This window comes from Hemitrygon akajei, chromosome 10, assembly GCF_048418815.1.
Source record: "Hemitrygon akajei chromosome 10, sHemAka1.3, whole genome shotgun sequence".
Taxonomy (NCBI): Eukaryota; Metazoa; Chordata; class Chondrichthyes; order Myliobatiformes; family Dasyatidae; genus Hemitrygon; species Hemitrygon akajei.
The window spans coordinates 173,613,786-173,639,769 of NC_133133.1; the positions used below are offsets into that span (position 1 = coordinate 173,613,786).

Here is a 25,984-nt window from a genome sequence, read left to right on the forward strand (position 1 = left end):
CACATGGATGTGGGGGAGAAGGGTTGGCATATCATTATGGGCCGAAGGGCCTGTACTCCGCTGTAGATCTCTAAGATCTATGATGGCTCACTAAAACTTGTTTACTGCTAGTGTACGCCATCACAGGTCGTACATCACTGATAACTGTATACATTGCTCACTACCACAATTACAGCTCACAACCATTCTCCGCCATCACTATTTATTTATTGTTATTGTCATTTAGTGCACATCGATAGTAAACGGCTGGACCAGGAGCATCACATCATTCCAAACACCTTTACCGTTAATGAAACTCTAACGATTCTCTCTCTCACGGATGTGAAACTCACCCTCACAGATTTGTCACTATCATTGTTCACCCTCACAGATTTGTCACTATCATTGTTCACCCTCACACGTTTGTCACTATCGCGGACTGTCATCGATATGGGGCGGTGTCAAGCGAGGGGAGGGGTGACCGGGCCGAGGTCACTTCCGGGTTACCAAGCGGCCGTTGCCATCACGCGCGGCGCCGCTTCCGGTGGGGAGAATGGACGAGGACGGGCTGCCGCTGGTCGGCTCCGGGATCGACCTGACCCGGGTGAGGGAGCGTTGTCGAGTGGGGTGGTGGGGCTGGGGACATCACCGAGCCGTCACCGTCCTTACCCCCGGTCCCTCCGTGCCTCACTCGACATTCCTTGTGAATTAAATGCAAGAGTGCTGTGATTTCCTCTGGTCGATATTATGTTTGATTAAACCGATGGATCCTTCATTGCAGGTCCCAGCTATTCAGCAGAAGAGAACTGTGGCATATCTGAACCAATTCATTGCCCACACTGTTCAGTTTCTGAATCGTTTCTCAACAGTTTGCGAAGAGGTAATAAGCTCTTCCTCCTTTGCTTCAGAGAGATTGTCTCGTTACGGATAACTTCCAGTTTTTCTGACCTTGTTTATAATTTACATAGTCTGCACTACAGAGTTTATTCATGTAATACTTTATTCTTTCAGTTGCTACTGCTGCGCTAATGTTGTTCGAGAAGGAAATAGGGATAATTCTGGAAACCTTAGATCAGTGAGTCTCATGTGAGTGGTAGGGAAGTCACCGAAGAGGATTCTTATGAGCATTTCGAAAACCATGTTCTAATTAGGCAGAGACTGTGTGGCTTTGTATGGCAAGTTGTGTCTTACTAACTTGATGGAGTTTTTTGATGAGGTGATAAGGGTGATTGATGAGAGTAGAGCTGTGGATGTTGTCCACATGGATTATAGTAAGGTGTTTAACAAAGTCTCTTATGGGAGGCTCATCCAGAAAATTCAAATCCATGGGATCCTTGGTGAATTGGCCATTTGGATTCAGAATTGGCTTGCCCATGGGGGAGAGGGTTGTGCCTGATGGGCTTATTCTAGCTGGAAGTCTGTCATTAGTGGTATTTTACAGAGACTTTTTAAAGGACTTCTGTTTATGATGTATTTAAATGACCTGGATGAAAATGTAGATGGATGGGTGAGTAAGTTTCCATACAATACAAAGATTAAAGATTGGTAGTGTTGTGGATAGCGTAGAAGTCTACCAACGGGATATAGGTCAGTTGCAGATATGGACAGAGAAATGGCGTATGCAGTTTAACCTGGATAAATGTGAACTATTGCACCTTGGTTGGTCAAATGCAAGGAGGCAATACACTGTTAAGAGCAAGACTCTTAATAGTGAACAGTATTGATGAAAAGAGGGATCTTAGTGTCCAAGACAATAGCTCCCTGACAATGGTATTCAGGTTGATAGGGTGGTCAAGAAGGCATATGATGTGTTAAACTTTATTGTTGAGGCACCGATTTCAAGACTCAGGAAGTTATGTTTCTTCTTATAAAACTCTTAGATGGACCACATCTGGAGTATTGCATTCAGTTTTGTCTGCCTCATTACAAGAAGGATGTTGAGGCTTTGGAAAGGGTGCAGATGACATTTACCACCTGGATTAGAGGGTATGTGCTATAACAAGAGGTTAGACAGACTTGGGTTGTTTTCTTTGGAGCAGCAGAGGTTGAGAGATCTGATGGAGGTTTATAAGATTATGAGAGGCATAGGTAAGAGTAGATACCCCGTATTTTTCCCCGCAGTTGAAATATCTAATACCAGAGGCCATGTATTGAAGTTGAGTTCAAAGGCGATGTGTGGGGCAGATTTTTACATACAGAGTATTAGGTACCTAGAATGTGCTGTCACATTGGTGCTGGAGCCAAATACAATGGAGACTTTTAAAAGATCCTTATAGACGCAGAGAATGCATACTTTCTGGGCAAAGATACCAGTTTAATTAGTTCAGCACAACATATTAGTATTGGGTTTTTTTGATATTGGTTTATTAATGTCACATGTACTGAGATACAGTGAAAAGCTTTTCTTGCATACAGTTAGAACCATAGAACACTACAGCACAGTACAGGCCCTTCAGCCCTCCATGTTGTGCCAACCCATATAATTCTTTAAAAAAAGTACTAAACCCACACTACCCCATAACCCTCTATTTTTCTTTCATCCATGTGCCTGTCCAAGAGGCTCTTAAATACCCCTAATGTTTTAGCCTCCACCACCATCCCTGGCAAGTCATTCCAGGCACTCACAACCTTCTGTGTAAAAAAAAAAAAAAAAAAACTTACCCCTGATGTCTCCCCTAAACTTCCCTCCCTTAATTTTGTACATATGTCCTCTGGTGTTTGCTATTGGTGCCCTGGGAAACAGGTACTGACTATCCACCCTATCTATGCTTCTCATAATCTTGTAGACCTCTATCAAGTCCCCTCTCATTCTTCTACACTCCAAAGAGAAAAGTCCCAGTTCAGCTAATCTTGCTTCATATGACTTGTCCTCCAAACCAGGCAACATCTGGTAAATCTCCTCTGCACCCTCTCCATAGCTTCCACATCTCTCCTATAATGAGGTGACCAGAATTGAACACAATACTCTTAAGTGCAGTCTCATCAGAGATTTGTAGAGTTGCAACATGACCTCTCTACTCTTGAACTCAATTCCCCTGTTAATGAAGCCTAGCATCCCATAGGCCTTCTTAACTACCCTATCAACCTGCGCAGCGACCTTAAAGGCTGTATGGATTTGAACCCCAAGGTCCTTTTGCTCATCCACACTCTTAAGTAACTGACCATTAATCCTGTACTTAGTTTTCTGGTTTGTCCTTCCAAAATGCATCACCTCACACTTGTCCTGATTGAACTCCATCTGCCATTTTACTGCCCAACTCTGCAGCCTGTCTATATCCTCTTGTAACCTTCGACAACCTGCAGCTCCATCCACAACTCCTCCAATATTCATGTCATCCGCAAACTTACTCACCCATCCTTCCGCCTCTACATCCAGGTCATTTATAAAAATCACAAATAGCAGGGGTCCCAGGACAGACCCCTGCGGCACTCCACTAGTCACCGACCTCCAGGCAGAATACTTTCCTTCCACAATTACCCTCTGCTTTCTTCCTTTAAGCCAATTTTTTATCCAAACAGCCAAGGTTCCACTTATCCCATGCCTCATGACTTTCTGGATGAGTCTCTCGTGAGGGACCTTGTCAAATGCCTTGCTAAAGTCCATGCAGACCACATCCACTGCCCTACCCTCATCAATTTCTTTTGTTACCTTTTCAAAAAACTCAATCAGGCTCATGAGGCACGATCTTCCCTTCACAAAGCCATGTTGACTATCCATGAGTAGACTGTTCTTCTCCAAATGCTCGTAGATCCTATCCTTAAGAATCCTTTCCAGTAGTTTGCAGACCACCGATGTAAGACTCACTGGTCTATAGTTCCTAGGTTTCACCCTATTACCTTTTTTAAACAAGGGAACTACATTTGCCATTCTCCAGTCCTCTGGCACTTCCCCTGTAGTCAAAGAGGATTCAAAAATCATAGCTAATGCTCCAGCAATATCTCCTCTCAATTTCCACAACAACCTGGGGTGTATCATATCCAGCCCTGGGGATTTATCAATCTTGATGTTTTTAAGAAGATCCAGCACTACTTCTTCCATAATCTCCACATTGTCCAGCACACAGGCCCGCTCTATTTCGACCTCACCCTGATCAAGATCCTTTTCACTTGTGAATACTAAAGCAAAGTATTCATTTAGGACCTCCTCAACCTCCTCCACTTCCAGGCACATGTTGCCCTCTTTATCCTTTAGCAGTCCCACCTTGTTCTCGTCATCCTCTTGTTCTTCACATATGCATAGAACGCTTTGGGGTTCTCCTTAATCCTACATGCCAAGGCCTTCTCATGCCCCCTTCGAGCTCTCCTAAGTCCTTTCTTTAGCTCCTTCCTGGCTACCCTATATTTCTCATGAGCCCCTCCTACTTCCTGCTTCTTATATCTAACATATGCTTCCTTTTTCCTCTTGACGAGTTACCTCACATATTTCGTCAGCCAAGGTTCCCTTTTCCTACCATTTTTTCCTTGCCTCAGTGGGACAAACCTATCCTGAACCCAGCTCAAGTGGTCCCTAAACTTCCACATTACTTCTGTGCTTTTCCCTTTGAACATTTGTTTCCAATTTACTCTTGCTAGTTCCTGCCTCATCCCTTCAAAGTTAGCCCTCCACAGTTAAGCACTTTACCATTTCGTCTGATTTTATCCCTTTCCATAGCTATTCTGAAGCTAAGGGAGTTGTGGTCACTCTCACCAAAATGCTCCCCCACCAAGAGGCTGTCACCTGATCAGGTTCATTACCCAGAACTAGATCCAGTATAGCCTCTCCTCTCGTCTGGCGGTCCACATACTGTGTCAGGAATCCTTCTTGAACACACCTGACAAATTCAACCCCATCTATCCCCCTTGCACTCAGGAGGTGCTAGTCAATATGAGGGAAGTTGAAATCACCCATAACTACTACCCTGTATTTCCTGCTCCATTCTAAAATCTGCCTGTTTATCTGCTCCTCAGTGTCCCAAGGGCTAATTGGAGGTCTATAGACTACTCCCAGCACAGTGATTGATGCCTTCCTACTTCTGACTTCCACCCAGACCGACTCAGTGGACACCCCTTCTGCAGCGTCCTCCCTTTCTATAGCCGTGATACTATCCCTGACCAGCAATGCCCTTTTCTACTCCCCATCCTATTCCTTTTAAAACACCTGAACCCTGGGACCTGCATCATCCAATCCTGCCCTTCCTCCAGCCAAGTTTCAGTAACGACCACAACATCGTAGTTCCACGTACTAATCCATGCTCTAAGTTCATCCTCTTTGTTCCTAATACTCCTAGCATTTCAACCCCTTTAACTGGCTATGATTATGTTTCATCCCCTGCCTGTCCTTCCTCATCAACTCAGAACTCTTAGCATCATGCCCTTGTCCTTCTCCCTTAATCCCTGCACTCACATTCTGATTCCCACCCCCCTGCCAAACTAGTTTAAACCCTCCCCAACAACTCTATCAAACCTGCCCGCCAGGATATTGGTCCCCCTGGATTCAAATGCAACCAGTCCTTTTTGTACAGATCACACCTGCCCCAAGAGAGGTCCCAATGATCCAGAAATCTGAATCCCTGCCCCCTGCTCCAATCCCTCAGCCACGCATTTATCCTTCACCTCGTTCTATTCCTATTCTCACTGTTGCATGGCACAGGCAGTAATCCTGAGATTTCTACCTTTGAGGTCCTGTTTTTCAACTTCCTTCCTAACTCCCTGTGGTCTTTTTTCAGGACCTCTTCCCTTTTCCTACCTATGTCATTGGTACCAATATGTACCATGACCCCTCCCACCACAGGATATCGTGGACGCGATCAGAAACATCCCGGACCCTGGCAACTGGGAGACAAACTACCATCCGAGTTTCTTTCCTGCGTCCACAGAATTGTCTGTCTGACCCCCTGACTATAGAGTCCCCTATCACTACTGCCTTCCTCTTCTTTTCCCTACCCTTCTGAGCCACAGGGCCAGACTCTGTGCCAGAGGCACGGCCACTGTCGCTTCCCCCAGGTAGACTGTTCCCCCCCCCCCCCCCCCCCCAATAGTACTCAAACAGGAGTACTTATTGTTAAAGGGTACAGCCACAGGGGTACTCTCTAGTACCTGACCCTTCCCCTTCCCTCTCCTGACTGTGACCCGTTTATACAGATCAGATCATTACACAGTGCATAGAGCTTGACAAAGGTAAAATGTTAGCAGAATGCTGAATAAAATGTAATGGCTACCAAAAGAAAGCGAAGTGCAGGTAAATAAGTGGAAGATCATAACAAGGTTGATTGTGGGTCCATTTTATCGTACAACAAATGGCAGATGGAGTCCATTTCAGAATTGATCACAGTGGGACAGAAGCTGTCTTTCAGCCTGGTGGTACATGCTTTCAGGCTTTTGTATCTTTCTATTTACTGTTAATGCCTGCAAGAAAATGAATCTCGGGGTAGTATATGGTGATGTTAATGTACTTTGAATGTCTGGAGTGGGTGGGATATTTGATTATACTGGCTGCTTCACTGTGGCTGAGAGAAATGTAGACAGACTTCTTGGAGGGGACGGGGTTCCTGTGGTCTGAGCTGGGTCCACAACTCTGCAGTTTCTTGAGGTAATGTGCAGAGCAGTTACCATACCGAACCTTGGTGCATTTGGATAGAATGCCTTCTGTGATGCATCGATAAAAATTGGTACGAGTTGTGATTCAGTTCTGTTCTGTTTCTTTATGAAGTTCCTAATTTGACAGAGGTGGTAAGTGGCACTCAGAGTGCTGGAGGAACTCAGCAGGTCAGGTAGTATTGATGGACGGGAATAAACAGTTGATGTTTCGAGCTGAGACCCTTCACCTGACTTCATTACTCCCTCTGATTTAGGAGATCGTTATTATTCCTGCATTTAACGAGCTGTTAATCAATACTAGTCTGTCTTTGAACATGTAAAGGAAACCACCTATATCCTGTGAATGTATCCCAGTTTCTTGATACACAAATTTCTTTCCTCTCCGTTTCAGAAACTGGCTACACTTTCCCTTCGGATCCAGCAGATTGAAACTACACTTAATATTTTGGAGGCAAAGGTGAGTTCAGGCTGACTGTGGCCGGGGTGAATCTCGGTAGAAGCATAGGTAATCGTAAATCATTTCAAGATTCAAGATTTTTATTGTCATTTGCAGTATGAGTGTAAAGGAGTGCAAATGATTGTTACTCCAGATCCGATGCAGCTTACAGATCACAGTAAATATAAATATAAAAGCAATCTTATAAAACACAATGTACAAGTAACTGCTGAATGGTTGTATATACATAAAATTAGCGTATGCACGTAGACTGTATATGTGTATATTCACTAAGGCATCTGATCAGGCTCCTCATGCGAAGCTCAGTCAGAAAGTAAGGAGGCATGGGGTCCAAGGAGACATTGCTTTGTGGATCCAGAATTGGCTCGCCCACAGAAGGCAAAGGGCGGTTGTAGATGGTTCATATTCTGCATGGTGACCAGTGGTGTTCCGCAAGGATCTGTCCTGGGACCCCTCCTCTTTGTAATTTTCTTAAATGACCTGGATGAAGAAGTAGAAAGGTGAGTTAGTAAGTTTGCTGATGTCACAAGGGTTGGGAGTTTTGTGGATAATTTAGAGGGTTGTCAGAGGTTACAGCTGGAAATCAATAGGATGCAGAACTGTGCTGAGAAATGGCAGATGGAGTTCAACCCAGATAAGTGTGAAATGGTTCATTTTGGTAGATCAAATTTGAAGACATAATATAGTATTAAGGATAAGACTCTTGACAGTGTGGAAGATCAGAGAGATCTTGGGGTCTGTGTCCATAGGACACTCAAAGCTGCTATGCAGGTTGACAGTGTTGTTAAGGAGGTGTATGGTGTGTTGGCATTCATCAACCATGGGATTGAGTTTAAGAGCCGCAAGGTAATGTTACAGCTATATAAGACCTTGGTCAGACCCCACTAGGAGTACTGTGTTCAGTTCTGGTCGTCTCACTACAGGAAGGATGTGAAAGCAATAGAAAGGGTGCAGAGGAGATTTACAAGGATGTTGCCTGGATTGGGGAGCATGCCTTATGAGAATAGGTTGAGTTCTTGGAGTGACGGAGGATGAGAGGTGATCTGATAAGAGGTGTATAAGATGATGAGAGGCATTGATCATGTGGATAGCTAGAGGCTTTTCCCCAGGGTTGAAATGGCTAACACAAGGGAGCATAGTTTTAACGTGCTTGGAAGTAGGTACAAGGGGGATGTCAGGGGTAAGTTTTTCAAACAGAGTGGTGGGTGCATGGAATGCACTGCCAACAACGGTGGTGGAGGCGGATACAATAGGGTCTTTTAAGAGCCTCTTAGATAGGTACGTGGAGCTTAGAAAATAGTGAGCTATGCGGTAGGGAAATTCTAGGCAGTTTCTGGAGTTGACACAACATTGTGGAACAAAAGGCCTGTAATGTGCTGTAGATTTCTATGTTCTTTGTATATAAGTGGCACTAGGTTTAGGGGTATCTGAACATAAGAGGACTCTGACAGGAAATGATAAAGTGACAAAGTGACTCTTGGCAAGAGGAACTCTTCTCAGTAGTGGCAAGGCAGATGAAAACACAGTGTATGACTGTAGGTATGAGATGTGCAGTGCAAGCATAAGGTGCTGGTATGGGGGGTGGATCTGGGTTCTCTGACATGCTGTCAATACTATAAACGTAGCTTACAACTTGATGACATGAACATCGATTTCTCTAACTTTCGGTAATTTTTTTTCTCTTCCCTCTTCTCTCTCTTTCCATTCCCCATTCTGTCTCCCCTCTTTACCTCCTCTCATCTGCCCATCACCTCTCCCTGGTCTCCCTCCTCCTCCTTCCCTTTCTTCCATAGTCCATACTCCTCTCTCATCAGATTGCTTCTTCTCCAGCCCTTTACTGCTTCTACCTATCACCTCCCAGCTTTTTAACTTCATTTTCCCTCTCCTCTACCCATTCACCTTCTCTCACCTATCACCAGTCAGCTTGTACCTCTCCCCACCACCTTATTCTGAGTTCTCCCCCTTTCTTGGCCCATTGAAGGGTCTTAGTCCAAAACGTTGACTGTTTATTCATTTCCATAGATGCTTGACCTACTGAGTTCCTTCAGAATTTTGAGCATGTTTATCTAATGTACTTTCCTCAACTGCTTTCACTGATGGCTTATTTCGTATATCTACCAGGAAAGTTGATGAAAGCAAGGCAGTGGGTAATGTCCACATAGGCTTTGACAAGGTCCCACATGGGAGGTTGGTTAAGAAGGTTCAATCACTTGGCATCAAGGAGGAGGTAGTAAATTGGATAAAACATTGACTTTGTGGAAGAAATCATAGAGTGGTTGTAGATGGTTGCCTCTCTGACTGAGGCCTGTGACTAGGGGCGTATTACAGGGATTGATACTGGGTCCGTTGTTTCTCATCATTGGTTTGAAAATTCCATGAAAGTGGCATCACAGGTAAATAGGGTCGTAAAGAGAGCTTTTGGTACATTGGCCTTCATAAATCAAAGTACTGAGTACAGAAGTTGGGATGTTATTTTGAAGTTGTATGAGACGATGAGACCTAATTTGGAGAATTGTGTACAGTTCTGGTCACCTAACTAGAGGAAATATATCAATAAGATTGAAAGAGTGCAGAGAAAATTCACAAGGATGTTGCTGGAATTTGAGGACCTGAGTTATAGGGAAAGGTTGAATAGGTTAGACTTTATTACCCAGAGCGTAGGAGAATGAGGGGAGATTTTATAGAGGCATACAAAATTATGAGGGGTATAGATAGGGTAAATGCAAGCAGGCTTTTTCAACTGAGATTGGGTGAGACTAGAACTAGAGATCATGGTTTAAGGGTGAAAGGTGAAATGTTTGAGGGGAAACTTCTTCACTCAGAGGGTGGTGAGAGTGTGGAACGGATTGCCATTGGAAGTGGTGGATGTGGGTTCAATTTCAACATTCAAGCGAAGTTGGATAAGTACATGGATGGGAGGGATACAGAGGGCTATAGTCTCAGTGCAGGTTGATGGGATGAAGCAGATTAATACTTCAATGTGGACTAGATAGGGGGAATGGCCTGTTTCTGTGCTGTACTTTTCTCTGACTCTGTTTTGTGAAAATTGTTGTTTTGTGGCAGCATTACAGTGCAATACCTCAGAATTATGCAAGTCAGAATAAGAAATATGTAAAAAAAAAAAATTAAATGCAAAAAAAAAAGCAAAATAATGAGGTAGTGTGCATGGGCTCGTGGACCGTTCAGAAATCTGATGGTGGATGGGAAGAAGCTGTTCTAAAATGTGTGTGTGTCCTCAGACCCCTGTACTTCAGTGATGATAGTGAGAAAAGGGCATGCCCGGCTGCCAAGGGTCTTTGATTATGAAGATGTCCTCAGTAGCGGGGAGGCTGGTTGTCCCAACCCCACCTCATCCTGTTTAATGGGTGTAAAAAATGAGAAATGCTTTATGATATTAAACTTTACAGGGCAAGGCTATTTGCCATCTGAATCAGGTTTAATATCACTAGCACGTTGTGAAATTTGTTTTGTAGCAGCGTACATTGCAATACATAAAAATTCTATAACTTACAATAAGAAATATGTATAAAAACAATTAAATAGTGCAAAAACAGAACAGAAAAAAATAGTGAGATAGTGTTCATGGGTTCATTGTCCATTCAGAATTCTGATGGCGGAGAGGAAGAAGCTGTTCCTGAAATGTTGAGTGTGTCTCTTCAGGCTCCTGTACTAACTCCCTGATGGTAGCAATGGGAAGAGGACATGTCCTGGGTGATGAGGGTTCTTAATGATGGATGTCGCCTTTTGAAGGTGTCTTTGGTGCTGGTGAGGGTAGTAGGAGTTTTGCTCTAACTTGTGTGTTTACGTACCGCAGCTTTCGTCAATACCTGGCCTGGAGGATGTCACAGTAGAGGCGACGAGCCAGAGTCAGCATATTTCAAATGGCCCACCTTCTGACCAACAGCAGCCATCCCCAGTGGAGGTAACTTACTTACTAAAACTCATGACCCTTACTGGAGCATAGGCCACCAACAGCAGCTCACCAGGGTCCTCTGTCCTGGGCCAGTCTTTCAAGTTGGCCCCAGTGTAGCCCATTTTTGAAGATCCTTCCTCTCTTAGGGATGAGGTCTTTGGAGCTTCTGTAGCACTGTTTTTTTATGGAATGGGGTTGCTAACCCCATGTCCGACCCTCCTTTTGCAGCTGGGTCCAGGATCATCCATGGTGGATTTCAGTAGCGCTTTGGATAAAATGAAGGAGCAAAAGGTCAGAGGAAGTACATACCATTCAGATTTGTGTGTGCCTCCGTAATGTAGCGGTTAGTGCAATGCTAATACAGCTTGGAGTGTTGGAGTTCAATTCCAGCATCCTCTGTAAGAAGTTTGTATGTTGTTCCCATGGAATGTGTGCCTTCCCTTCAGGTGCTCCGGTTTCCTCCCAGAGTCCAAAGACATATGGTTAGAAGATTAATTGGTCATTGTAAATTGTCCTGTGATTAGGCTGGGGCTGGTGGCATGACTCAAAGATCTAGAAGGACTTATTTCATGCTGAAACTCTTAGGTATTTAAATAACAGGTTGTATTGAGAGCATCCTGAGCAGCTGCATCACTGCCTGGTTCGGAAATTGCACCATCTCAGATCGCAAGACTCTGTAGCGGATAGTGAGGTCAGCTGAGAAGATCATTGGGGTCTCTCTTCCCGTCATCACGGACATTTACACTACACGCTGCATCTGCAAAGCAAACAGCACTATGAAGGACCCCACACACTCCTCATACAAACTCTTCTCCCTCCTGCCGTCTGGGAAAAGGCACCGAAGCATTCGGGCTCTCACGACCAGACTGTGTAACAGTTTTTTCCTCCAAGCTATCAGTCTCCTCAATGCCCAGAGCCTGGACTGACACCTTACTGCCCTATTGCCTTTTTATTATTTAGTGTAATGCCTGCACTGTTTTGTGTGCTTTATGCAGTCCTGGGTAGGTCTGTAGTCTAGTGTAGTTTTTTTCTGTGTTTTTTTTACGTAGTTCAGTCTTGTTTTTGTACTGTGTCATGTAACACCATGGTCCTGAAAAAACGTTGTCTCATTTTTACTGTGTACTGTACCAGCAGTTATGGTGGAAATGGCAATAAAAAGTGACTTGACTTGACTTGACTTGACTTGAACTAACTCCTGGCTGATTGGACAAAGAACAATGAATTTCGTAACATTCTCCAGTGATGTTGAACCTGATTCTGATTATTCTGACCTTGACTCCACTTTCCAGCCTATTACCCCTAATCCTCGACACCTCATGACGAATGATATCTTGGACTTGACATCCAATTCTGATTTGGACTATCTTAATCTGAAAGAGGGGTGGAAGAAGATGCAAAAGAAAATCTTGGAAGGGAATTCCAGAAAATTCTTACAAAGGAATATTTCCTTTGGCTGGAGAGAGAGGGGGGTTAAATGAAATAAGTTAGGCACATTTTACAGTGGCTGTATCCTTGCCAGTGCAACTTCATCTACACCCCTCGCTATCTCGGTGAAGCGCCGGCATAAAGATCCTGGCCATCCCGGATATTCCTCCTACTCCTGTCAGGCAGAAGATACAAAGCCTGAAAGCATGTATGTTACAATACATGGGGTTTGACTGCAAAAGAAAGATGCTTGGAGTTGCTTAGCACTTTATTGCAAGGGTGTCTATTAGGTGCATCAAAAATCGAACTTATAAAAATCAGTGAAATTAGCGAAAACTGTCAATATTTACAAAAAGCTATCTACCAGAAAGCACAACAATAGCTTCATACTACTTTCTTCGGTGTGAACTACTGGCAGCTGTGTCTTTAAGAGCGATCTGCCCTGTTTTTTTAGGCACCAGGACATACCATCCTTAATGACCCACAAAGTTAACATAAGACAACACATAAATCAGAATATGATGCACCCCACAACGTAGTTAGAATCATTTTACAAAATAAACAGAAATATCTATCTTAAACAGAGTTTACAGACAACATGTACACATCCCCATTGCTAAAGAAATGGAATATTCCAAAGTGTATGGCGGGGAAGGCTCCATAAAGCCAAACCCATTATAAGAATATACTGGGGGGAGACATTGAAGTGTGCACATTCAGCGCAAGGACAGCAGCAGGGTGACAAGGCAATGTTTGTGTGTGTACATGTGCATGTGCACAGAGTGTGTTTACCAAGAGCTCAGTAAACACACAATGTACCACCAGGCTCAAGGACCACATCTAAAAGTTGGTGTGAGATGACCCTAAGGCATACTTGTTACAAAATTATTAGATCCTCCCTGGTATAATTTCCCCCTTGGATGTGGGATTTCTTATTATGAGATGATTTGACTCATTATTAATTATTAACTCTGTTTTGCATTGGAATCCTAATAGATTTGAACCTGAGCATCAAATGTTTAAGAATTTAATGCTCTTGTTACATCTTTAATTGCAGTTGTATTTATCTTTCAGGTCCAAAAAAATGTGGAATCTTCAGCTCAAGTTAAAGCAGATTCACCAACAGAAAATGCTATTACTGTAGCGAAAGACCCTCGATACGCACGATACCTGAAGATGGTGCAAGTGGTGTGTGAATGTTTGTTTCTCTGTCATGAATCTGTCTTAGGATGTCAGCTGTGGCCCAGTCATTACATACCCTGATGAGGGGTTTTGGTTCAAAATGTTGACCATTTATTCCCCTCCGTGGATGCTGTCTGACTTCTCAATCCTATACGTGTAGCACAAAGGGAGCACTGACCTTTTGTCAGATGAGAGATTGATTAGAGCTCCCGTCAGCCCTGAGATGATTGTGAAACATTCTATGCATTGTTTGAAGGACAAAGTTCTGCCTATGCGCTAAGCAGCCTTTATCCCTTGCCCAACATCACAATAGCTATAAATTCAGGATTTAATTTCTGACACTGTCTATAAAGAGTTTGTATGTTCTCCCTGTGACTGCGTGGCTTCCCTCCCATATTCCAAAGAAGTTGCAGCTAGGGTTAGTGAGTTGTGGGTATATTACGTGGTGTGCTGCTAGTAGGATATCCTCAGACTGTGTTGGTTGTTGACACCACAGGCACATTTCACAGTGTCAATGTACCTGTGACACATTAAGCTGATTTTTAAAAATCTTCAAGATAATAAGGAAACTTTGATTGCCATCCTATCCTGTTGTCCATTGACAGAGCTTGAAGTGCCCAGGTTATGATGCTTATACTACTATGCTGGGAGCTTGTAAAGTGCATGGGTATATCGAGATTGTAAAAGTTTTCAAAGGCATACAATTTCTTGTTTAAATTGCCACAGACAGTTGCTGTGACTGTAGCCTCAACCCAATCCATGGCCTCTGCTTTTAACCTGCCTTCTCTATATTTACTACTCAAACACCTTCCCTCCCATGCCCTCTGCCTCTCTCACCCCAGTGTGACAAGTTCCTTTTACCCCTGTATTAACAACCCACTAATTTGCCCTCTGCCTTTTAAAACCCAGCTGGCCCCATACCCTCCGCCCCTCCAAAAATGTCTACTTGTTCAGCTCCACTATGTCTTTTCTCATTGACTCTTGATTATCTCAAACCCCCATCCCTAAACCGCAGCCCCTTTTGTACCTTGCACAAAATGCTGGAGGAACTCAGCAAATCAGGCAGCATCTGTGGAGGGGAATAAACAGATGACATTTCAAGTCGAGACTCTTAATCAGGAAGGGGGGAGAAGCCAGTAATGAAAAGTATGGGAAAAGGAAGGAGTACAAGCTGGCAGGTGATCGGTGAGACCAAGTGACGGGGGAAGGTAGATGGTATTGAGGGGGGTGGGTGGGAGGTGATTGAAAGCAGTAAAAAGCTAAAGGGAGAGGAAAATGATAGAACAGGGCAGTGGAACATGGTAGAAAGGGAAGGAGAGGAACGAGAGGGAAGTGATAGACAGATGTGGAGAAGGGGTGAGAGGGAACCAGAATGGGGATTGAAAAAGAGAGAGGGTGGAGGGAGGAGAAATTACCAGAAGATGGAGAAATCGATGCTCTTGCCATCAGGTTGAAGGCTGCTCAGACAGAATATGAGTGTTGCACCTCCAATATGAGCGTGGCCTCATGGTGGCAGTGGCGGAGGTGTTTGAAGAATTGGTCCGTCTTTGTACCTTCTGCTTGCCTTTGTCCCTACATCCCTAGTATGTATCACTTTTTTACTGTAATTGACACAAGGTTACATTATGGCTTTTAAAAATATTTTAATGCATTTACTACCCAAAACTTGAAAATTGTGCTGCTTGGTGAACCATTGATGTATAGTGTGGTGAAGTGTTCGGGAGGAGTGCAGGTAATTTACATCCAGCAATAATGGAAGGAGCCCTCGGCCATTCATGTCTGTGCTGACCATTTACCTACATGTGGTCGTTGGTGGTTGAGGCACATACATCAGGGGCATTTAAGAGACTCTTACAGTGGCACATGGATGAAAGAAAAAAATGAAGTGCTATGTGGGAGGGAAGGGTTAAATTCATCTTGGAATGATTTAAAGGGTCGGCACAACTTTGGGGGCCAAAGGGGCTGTGCTGTTTTATGTTTGATCGCTCTTATCCATGCCTGTACACATACCTGTAGAAATGCCTTTTAAACACTTTTGTGTCTGCTTCCTCGATTGCCCCTGGCAACGAGTTCCAGACCACACCACCCTGTGTTTATTTAAAAATAAAAAAGCGCTGGGCATCAAGGGACAATCCCATACTTCCAATTATGTGTGATGTGGGACATTGAGGGTTACCTACGGACGGAAGTTTCCACACCTGCCCTTGTGGTGGTAGAGATTTGAGGCTTGTAAAGTGCAACAAAAAGCCTTGTTGAATCAGCATCAGATTTATTATCACCGGTGTGTGTCGTGAAATTTGTTGACTTACCAACTGTAGTACAATGCAATACATGATAATATAGAATGAATAGTAAATCAATTACAGTAAGTATATATGTATATTAAATAGATTCAAAATAATACAAAACAGAAATAATATAAGTGAAGAACTGATGTGTGTGTTTTTTTTAATCCCCACCCACTATAGATTAGCAGGAGAGAGAGTTAATTTCAAAATCTGAGGATTTGCATTCTTGACAGTTAGAATTTTAAATTTCCTGTTGATATTCATCTCCAGCCTCTAAGAAATTCAGCACGATGAAGATTTTTTTCAGCCAGAGGGTGGTAATTCATTGCTATAGACAGCTGTGGAAGCAAAGTCATTGAGTGTAGGCTGATAGGTTCTTGATTAGTAAGGGTGTCAAAGGTTATAGGGAGAAGGCAGGAGAATGGGGGTGAAGAGAGTTAATAGATCAACCTTGATGGAATGCCAGAGCAGACTCAATGGACCAAATGGCCGACTTCTGCTCTTATGTCTTACGGTAACTGAGAACTTCATATTCTCTTTTTCAGGGTGTTCCTGTAATGGCGATAAGGAACAAGATGATTTCTGAAGGACTCAACCCTGATCTATTGGAGTGAGTTTTTATTAACTACTGCTAGATATTTTTCTTAGTTTTTTGTGGCTACAAGTAGTTTGTGGGTCTCAGCTGTCTCATCCTTATGGGTTAGTTTAAGTTTGGGGTCCTCCAGTTTGGGGTGCTATTTATTTTTATTGTAAGTTGTAATAATTTTAATGTCTTGAACTCTCCTGCTGCCACAGAACAACAAGTTTTATTTAGAGGTACAGCATGGAATAAATCCTATGGTCCTTTGAGCCTCGCTGCCCAGAAATCCCCGATTTAACCCTGACTTAGTCACAGGACAATTTACAATGACCAGTTATCCTACTAAACTGTACGTCTTTCAACTGCGAGGAAACCGGAGCTCCCAAAGGAAACCAACACGTTCCATGGGGAGGATGTACAGACTCCTTACCGATGATGTCAGAATTGAACTCCTGCGCCCCAAACTGTAATAATGTCATGCTAATTGCTATGCTGCCTCTTTCGTGTAGCTTAGTTTAAATTTAGGGTCATTGAGCTTGAGATGCTACTTGTTGTAATGTATACTTTTTTTTAATGTATTATGTAAGAACCTAAGAACACAAGTTTGTCAAACAGGACCTGCCTTTGCTGAATCCATGCTGCGTCTGCCTGATGGATCCATTTCTTTCCAGATGCCTCACTATTTCTTCTTTAATGATAGCTTCAAGCATTTTGCCAACTACAGATGTTAAACTAACAAGCCTATAGTTACCTGCCTTTTGCCTACATCCTTTTTTGAACAATGGCGTGACATTCACCGTCTTCCAATCCACCAGGACCTTCACAGGGTCCAGTTTTGATAAATTATCACCAAAGCCGCTACTATAACCTCTGCCATTTCTTTCATTATCCTGGAATGCATTCCGTCAGGACCAGGGACTTGCCTATCTTCAGGCCCACAAGCTTGTTCAATACTACCTCTTTAGTGATAACTATTGTATTGAGGTCCTCAACTCCCATCGCATCCATAACATCTCTCTTTGGCATGTTAGATGTCTCCATCGTGAAGACAGATACAAAATAGTCTTTCAAAGCCTCTGTTATTTCCCCATTGCCCCTTCTCATCCTCCAAGGGACCTACATTCACTTTAGCCACCCTTTTCCACTTAATGTAATTATAAAAACTTTTATTATCTGTTTTTATATTTGCGCTGGTTTATTTTCACATCCTATCTCCTTTCTTTATTGCTTGCTTAGTGGTTCTTTGTTGCTTTTTAAAGTTTTCCCAATTTTCCAGTTTCGCACTAGTCTTGGTGACTTTGTATGCATGAGCTTTTAGTTTGATGCCTTCTTTTATTTCCTTAGTTATCCAAGGCTGACTCTCCCCACCCTTACTGTCCTTGTTTTTAACTAGAATATACTTTTGTTGAGCACCGTGAAAAATCTCTTTGAAAATCTTCCACTGTTCCTCAACCGTCCCACCATGTAGCCTGTTCCCAGTCTACACTGGCCAAATCCTCCCTCATCCCATTGTATCTCCATTGTTTAGATGTAATACACTGGCTTTACATCGAACTATTGCACCCTCCATTTGTATGAGAAAGTCAATCATACTGTGATCACTCTTAGAGGATCCCTGACTACAAGATCACTAATTTTACCTGTCTCATTGCACAGGACCAGATCTAAGATGGCACATTTCCTTGTAGGTTCAGTAACATGCTGTTCAAAAAAGCCATCACTGATGCATTCTATGAAGTCCTCCTCAAGACTGCCTTGACCAACTTGATTCACCCAATCTATGTGCAAGTTAGTCCCCCACGATAACTGCTGTTCCATTCTTCCATGCCTCAGATATTTCTGTTTATTGCCTGTGCCACTGTAATGTTATTAATTAGTGGTTGATAGACAACTCCCACCAGTGGTTTCTTTTTTTCCCTTTACTATTCCTAATCTCTACCCAGGTGGATTCAACATTCTGCTCCTTAGATCTTGTATTGTCTCTCACTGTCGTCCTGATCTCATCTTTAATTAAGAGCACTACCCCACCTTTCTTACCTGCGTACCTATCCTTCCATATTACTTGATATCCTTGGATATTTAATTCCCAATCCTCTTCACACTGCAACCACATTTCTGTAAGGCCACTAAATCATACCCCTTTGTACTAATTTGTGCCACAAGTTCACTGACCTTATTTTAAAAACTACGGACATTCAGATAAAGTGCCCTTACACTCATTGTGCTTTTAAAATCTTGTAATCTTTTCCTCATTTGCTCTTGACTTTACTCCACTCTTACTTTTCATCTTTTGCTTTTTCTTTATCTTTATCCACACTTTTCTCTTTTACTTATCCAATCTTTTACTTCTCCAATCTGTTAAACCCACCCCCCTACTATTTAGTTTAAAGCCCTATTACTCTGTCCTGCTGCTGCAAAATAACAAATTTCACAACGTATGTCAGTGATGGTAAACCTGATTCTGAGCATTTGTGCTTTGGTAGTCTTTCTTAGATCAGGGTACAAAATGATGGAAAGAGGTGTTGCCAATTTCCAGTGCACACAGTGTGGTACTCGTACAGTATTTTGTCTTCTGTTGTGTTCAAGTTTCTGTTGCGTTGTAGAGTTGGGTCTGCTGCTGTATTTGATTCCTGGCCTACTGTTTCACAGTCACATTCATGAAAGCATGCGGTGAAATGTGGCATTGGCACTAACAACCAACACACCCTCTCACTTGTTTAATTGTCAGTGAACCATACCCATGAATACAGCCAAGCAAAACAGCGTTCCTCCAGGGCCAGGGTGCAAAACACAGAACCAACAGTTGCACACAGCACAAGACACATATAGCACATCTAATTATGATAGAAAAACATAGTTACAAAAATATTCTAGCCCAAGCCCCTGAGTGTCATGGCCTGTCAATTGGATGTTATCCTGGAGCTATATTTCTGCAAGGACAAGCCTGCAACAGTTTCTCATCACACACTGGTGCAGTCACAGATGAACACAATCCAGGTCATCTTCCCACAAGTGAATATTGGCGGGCAGCCCTCAACCCATCTTAGAATCCAGTGTGTTCTAACCTAAGGATATGCTGAAGGCAGCCTGCAAGTGTGGCCATACATAGCATTCAGTACCAACATAGCATTCTCACAATGTTCAGGAGAACAACAACATCAAAACAAGCTACTTTCCCAGCCTCCCACCCATCCACCAATTCTCACAGACATATTCTTACATTACTGTGTATTAGAATTGTGGTACTGCACACCACCGTGCAGCCGGTTACAAGGAGCGTCTTGGCCTGAAATGTTGACTGTTCATTCATTTCCATAGATGCTGAGTTTCTCCAGCATTTTGTGTGTGTGACGTCTGTAGGAGTTTGCTAAAAGTTCAAAGGGAATTTATTATTGAAGTACATATATGTCACTATATATCAGTGTTATTATTTCGGAAGATCTGTTCTGGGCCTAGCACATAAGTGCAATTACAAAGAAAGCACGGCAGACCCTCTACTTCCTTGTGATTTTGCAGAGATTTAGCATGGCATCAAATACTTTGACAAACTTCTGTGGATGTGTGGTGAAGAGCATATTGACTGGCTGCATCACAGACTGGTATGGAAACAGCAATGCCCTTGAATAGAAAATCTTACAAAAAGTAGTGGATATAACCTAATCCATCATGGGTAAAGCCGTTCCACCAATGGAGCACATCTACATGAAATGCTGTCACAGGAAACAATGACCCCCACCATCTCGGACGTGCTGTCTCCTCATTGCTGCCATCGGGAAGAAGGTACAGGACCCTCAGGATCCACACTACCAGGTTCGGGAACAGTTATTACCCTCAACCATCAGGCTTGTGAACTAAACAGGGTAACATCACTCAACTTCACTTGCCCCATCAATGAAATGTTCCTACATCCAATGGACTCTCTTTCAGGGATTCGTCATCACATGTTCTCCATATTTAGTGCTTATTTATGATTATTATTATTTCTTTTTGTGCTTGCTATTTGTTGTCTTCTGCACTCTAGTTGAACATCCAAGTTGGTGTAGTCTTTCATTGATTCTTTTATGGTTATTATTCTATTATGGATTTGAGTGTGCCCACGAGAAAATGAGTCTCAGGATTGTATATGGTGACGTAATTTACTTTGATAATATATTTACTTGAATTTTACAGAGGCAGACAAACAATGAATGTGTAAAAGACAAACTGCAAATAGAAGAAGAAAGGAAAATAATAATAAATAATTAAGCAATAAATGTCGAGAGCACAAGTTGTAGACTCCTTAAAAGTGAGTCCATAGGTTGTGGAGTCCCTGTATCACTTCCCTCAAGAACAAATCAATTTAAAAACATTCAGAGCTAATTTAGATAAAAGCAAAGGAAATAGTTAGAAGACTGGGCAAAGTACAGACTAACTGGTATGCAGAGGAACTGGAGCTGGCGGCTTTGGTTTGTGTGTGCTGCACCATTCTAGTTTCCTGTGTGTGGTGATTGGACAAATGGCTCCCCCTAGTGGACTCTTGTGGATTCTGTTCTGAGTTCTTGACAAGTTCCGAAACCTTGGTAGTTTCTTTCCTCCCACCAACACTACTCAACCCATTGAGTTCTTCCATTATGCGTTGCTCCAGATTCCAGCATCTGCAATCTCTAACACGAAATTCTGCAGATGCTGGAACTCTAAAGCAACACACACAAAATGCTGGAGGAACTCGGCAAGTCAGGCAGCATTTATGGAAATTAATAAACAAGTTGATGTTTCAGGCTGAGACCCTTCATCAAGACTGGAAAGGAAGATGCCAGAGTAAAAAGGTGGAGGGCAGGGGGAAGAAATAATGGGTGATAAGTGAGGCAAGGTAAAGGACCGGAGAAGATGGAATCTGGTAGGAGAAGAGAGTGGACCATGGGAGAAAGGGAAGGAGGAGGGTCACTGGGGAGATGATAGGCAGGTGAGGATAAGAGGTAAAAGGTCCGAGTGGGAACTGGAAGAAGGGGAAAGGGGAAAAGATTACTGGGAGGAGAAATCGATGTTCATGCCATTCGTTGGAGACTACTTACACAAAATATGAGGTATTGCAAATGGCCTCATTGTGGCACAAGAGGAAGGAGGCCATGGACCAACATGTCAGAATGAGAGTGGAGATAGGAATTAACATGGTTGGCCACCGGGAAATTGTGCTTTATGTGGATGGGGTGGAGCTGAATTCTCTCCTGTCTCAACTGACATTTTCTTCTTTTGCCAGCTTTCTCTTCAGTTGCAAAGTGCTTTTCTCAATGATTCATTAAAAATTCTCACCCAGTCACTGAAACACTGATGCTCAAATATAGAAACTAAATTATTGGAGGTACTCGGTGAGACCATATCGTGGAGGGGTTTCCAAAAGTGGGGGAGTCTGGCACCAGAACGCACAGTTTGATATTAAATATCAAACCTCAGAGTCCTTGAAACAGTCTAGGAATGTTCAGTGTAGTTTAGTTACAGTTCAATTTAGAGCTATGTCGTTCGTTGACCACAGGCTGCAGCACCAGTACCTGCCGAAGTGCCCCGATCAAAACCGCGCATGGCAATAAAAAAGGTGTAACCAGGAACACACATAAAGTGAACTGCAGAGTCCTCTAAAAATGAATCCAGTCCACAAACTGTTACGATCAAAGATGCTGGAAATACTGAGTAACGCCCACACAAAATACTGGAGGAACTCAGCAGCTCAAGCAGCATCTACAGAGGGGAGTAGATAATCAACATTTTGGGTTGAGACATTTCATCAGGACTCATGAAGTCCAGTTTATTCCTCTCCATAGATTCACCCTGACCTATTCAGCATTTTGTGTGTGTTGCTCTGACCATAGACACTGTCTGACCTGCCGAGTTCCTCCAGCATTTTGTGTGTGTTGCTCTGACCATAGACACTGTCTGACCTGCCGAGTTCCTCCAGCATTTTGTGTGTGTTGCTCTGACCATAGACACTGTCTGACCTGCCGAGTTCCTCCAGCATTTTGTGTGTGTTGCTCTGACCATAGACACTGTCTGACCTGCCGAGTTCCTCCAGCATTCTGTGTGTGTTGCTCTGACCATAGACACTGTCTGACCTGCCGAGTTCCTCCAGCATTTTGTGTGTGTTGCTCTGTCCATAGACACTGTCTGACCTGCCGAGTTCCTCCAGCATTCTGTGTGTGTTACTCTGACCATAGACACTGTCTGACCTGCCGAGTTCCTCCAGCATTTTGTGTGTGTTGCTCTGACCATAGACACTGTCTGACCTGCCGAGTTCCTCCAGCATTTTGTGTGTGTTGCTCTGACCATAGACACTGTCTGACCTGCCGAGTTCCTCCAGCATTCTGTGTGTGTTGCTCTGACCATAGACACTGTCTGACCTGCCGAGTTCCTCCAGCATTTTGTGTGTGTTGCTCTGTCCATAGACACTGTCTGACCTGCCGAGTTCCTCCAGCATTCTGTGTGTGTTACTCTGACCATAGACACTGTCTGACCTGCCGAGTTCCTCCAGCATTTTGTGTGTGTTACTCTGACCACAGACACTGTCTGACCTGCCGAGTTCCTCCAGCATTTTGTGTGTTACTCTGACCATAGACACTGTCTGACCTGCCGAGTTCCTCCAGCATTTTGTGTGTGTTGCTCTGTCCATAGACACTGTCTGACCTGCCGAGTTCCTCCAGCATTCTGTGTGTGTTACTCTGACTATAGACACTGTCTGACCTGCCGAGTTCCTCCAGCATTTTGTGTGTGTTACTCTGCATTTTCAGCATCTGCAGATTCCCTTGTTGCTGTAAACCAAATTTCTATTTAAATGAAATATCCTTCAAACATTAACATCTTATGTCTCAGGTTAGTGCTACTTATGATGCATGAGGTTTGAGCCCTCTAATTGTTCTCTATACGTCTCGCCTTTTCTACAGGACCCCAAATGCCTTGGTCCCAGATGGAGTTAAGGAGGATGAAGGAGACAGTTCTGGCAGCGAGTCATCATTCAGTGACTGAAGGTGGAGTGTGTGTGGACGCTGAATTTGATGAAGAGTAGTTGGAAAGGATTGTGCTTGTATTTGTGCCACTTCCTTTCCTATATTGAAAACTTAACATGCTCTTATTAATTACAGCTGTGTCACTGGCATAGGGCTGTCTAGCTGTAACACTCACAGCCAGTGTAAATCAAGACACAGTCTGTTATTTCATTCTCATGTGTATATTATGTTACCATCACTTTTTCCTGTAATTCTGAAACTCTTTTGGCCTGCTCCTCTGCACAGTTCAGGGCCTGGAGCCATGTTGTTTCTCTTTTCCCTGTCATTGTACTTGCTCGTGAGTAAATGTGGGAAACTTTGCTTGTAATAAGTGTACCTTTGTTTAACACATGTGCATTGAAACGTCCAGTGAAATGCGGCGGTTCATCAACAACCAACACAGTTTGAGGATGTGCTGGGGGCAGCCCACAAGTGTCACCATGCTTCTGGCACCAACATAGCGTGTCCACAACTTAGTAACCCTAACTGGTACGTCTTTGGAATGCAAGAGGAAAGCAGAGCACAGGGAAAATGTACATTCTCCTTACAGACAATGGTGGGAATTGAACCCTGATCACTGGTGCAGTAAAGTATTAGGCTTCACTACTGTGCTGTATTAACATTTTTATTAAAAATCTTTATCCTGAGAAAGACTGAGGCTAAACTTATTGCTATCAAGTTCATTAATAAAAGCAGCTAAAGGAGATATAGCATACATAAAACACTGGAGGAATTCAGCAGGTCAATCATTCATTGCTTTGGGCCAAGACCCTTTTTCAGGACAGAGATTTAATAAAATCTTTTTTCCCCAGGGCTGAATTGGCTAGAGAGGGCATAGTTTTAAGGTACTTGGAAGTAGATACAGAGAGGATATCAGGGGTAAGTTTTTTATGCAGAGAGTGGTGAGTGCGTGGAATGGGCTGCCGGTGGCAGTGGTGGAGGTGGAAACGATAGGATCTTTTAAGAAACTCCTGGGTGGCTACATGGAGCTTAGGAAAATAGAGGGCTATGGGTAAAGCCTAGGTAGTTCTAAGGTAGGGACATGTTCGGCACAGTTTTGTGGGTTGAAGGGCATGTATTGTGCTGTATGTTTTCTATGTTTCTCTAATCCATTGGGACAGCCCCCTCTACTGGGCTTCCTATTAACTGTCTAACTAAAGCTTTATCATCTTTATAGTATAGAATTTCAATTATTTTAAATTAACTTTTTTTTCTGGAGGATCTCCTTTACACACCCAAGTTAGTTCTAAAATGGTACTTGAATTACAACATTATAACCATCACTTTCTGGCAATGTTCCATGTTACTAAGGGGGAGATTTACCACCTTTTCTAAACTACTACCAACTTCTTGGAATCAGTTTCTTGTCAAATAAAATGTCAACTTCATTAGAAGCTGACAAATTGAAACTTTTTCCAGATAAAATTCGAACATAGAAAGCATTTCCCAATTTTTAATCAAATTTACCAGCATCTTGGTCCTATTTAAGGATGTTTATTCTCCTTTTGTTATTACGAGGGGTGAGTGATAAGTTCGCGGCCTAAGGTAGGAGTCAATTTTAGAAAACCTAGCACATTTATTTTACAACATAGTCCCCTCACATATTTACACAGTTAAAGGTAGGAGTCAATTTTAGAAAACCCAGCAGATTTATTTTTCAACATAGTCCCCTCCTACATATACACACTTAGTCCAGCGGCCGTGGAGCGTACGGATCTTGGACCTCCAGAAAGTGTCCACAGATGGGTGATTGATAAGTTTGTGGCCTATGGTAGAAGGAAATGAGTTATACAGCTCTCGTTACATGCACATGCAGGACAACTCTTTGATTATGCAGAAAGTTTGAAGTTAATAACTCATCTCCTGTAGGCCACGAACTTATCAATCACCCCTGATGAGTTAACTTATTTATTATTATTTTCCTCTTCTATGTTACGTATTACACTGAACTGCTGCTGCTAAGTTAACAAATTTCACGTCACATACCAGTGATAATAAACCTGATTCTGATTCTGATTTAGTATGTTACTGAAAATAAAATCTTTGTTTTCAGTATCTCGTTATACAGGGAACACGAGGTGCCCAGAGATGAAGTTAAATGCCAGGAAGCTTTGGGCTGAATAGGTTTAATTTTAACAATGCTGATATGGCTCTCTTACACATCCCAACAGCTCTCAGATTTTAATGTGATTTGTTGAATCAGATTTAATATTACCATTATGTGTCATGCAATTTGTTACTTGTTGGGCAATTTATATGGTCACGAAAACCTGCTTTTCCCCTCTTCCAAATATTTTAAGAGTCATAGAGACATAGAACACTACAGCACAGAAAGGGGCCAGAGAGGGGAACTGAAGGGGGAGGGCGAAAATTGCCTCACGTTGGAGAGAATGATGTTCATGCCATCAGGTTGGAGGATTTTGTCGTGGTTTCTCTTGCCCCACAAATGACCAAGAGACGCAGAAGATTATTCAAGAAGGGTTAAACTTTAATTTGCAAATCAAAGCTGAGACAGTCATTGAGCTAGTCGCTGATTGCCCACCAATCCTCGGACCCAGCGTTTTTTATAGCAAT

At 42.9% G+C, this 25,984-nt stretch overlaps 1 protein-coding gene across 1 annotated transcript; it reads left to right on the top strand.

Moving 5' to 3' along the window:
- The first annotated feature begins 491 nt into the window (after window positions 1-491).
- Window positions 492-24,061, top strand: washc3 (WASH complex subunit 3). Its single transcript, XM_073059751.1, has 7 exons — window positions 492-583; window positions 761-859; window positions 6,947-7,012; window positions 10,827-10,934; window positions 13,425-13,538; window positions 16,366-16,430; window positions 23,309-24,061. Exons 1-7 carry the CDS (start codon window positions 533-535, stop codon window positions 23,388-23,390), a joined length of 585 nt encoding a protein of 194 aa, XP_072915852.1. The 5' UTR covers window positions 492-532; the 3' UTR covers window positions 23,391-24,061.
- The last annotated feature ends 1,923 nt before the right edge of the window (window positions 24,062-25,984 follow it).

Excerpts from the sequence above, each read along its gene's own strand:
- washc3 (XM_073059751.1), top strand. The coding sequence starts at position 533 with ATGGACGAGGACGGGCTGCCGCTGGTCGGCTCCGGGATCGACCTGACC. Across the intron at positions 7,013-10,826 it reads TTAATATTTTGGAGGCAAAG|CTTTCGTCAATACCTGGCCT; the intron begins GTGAGTTCAGGC and ends TACGTACCGCAG. Across the intron at positions 13,539-16,365 it reads ACCTGAAGATGGTGCAAGTG|GGTGTTCCTGTAATGGCGAT; the intron begins GTGTGTGAATGT and ends TCTCTTTTTCAG.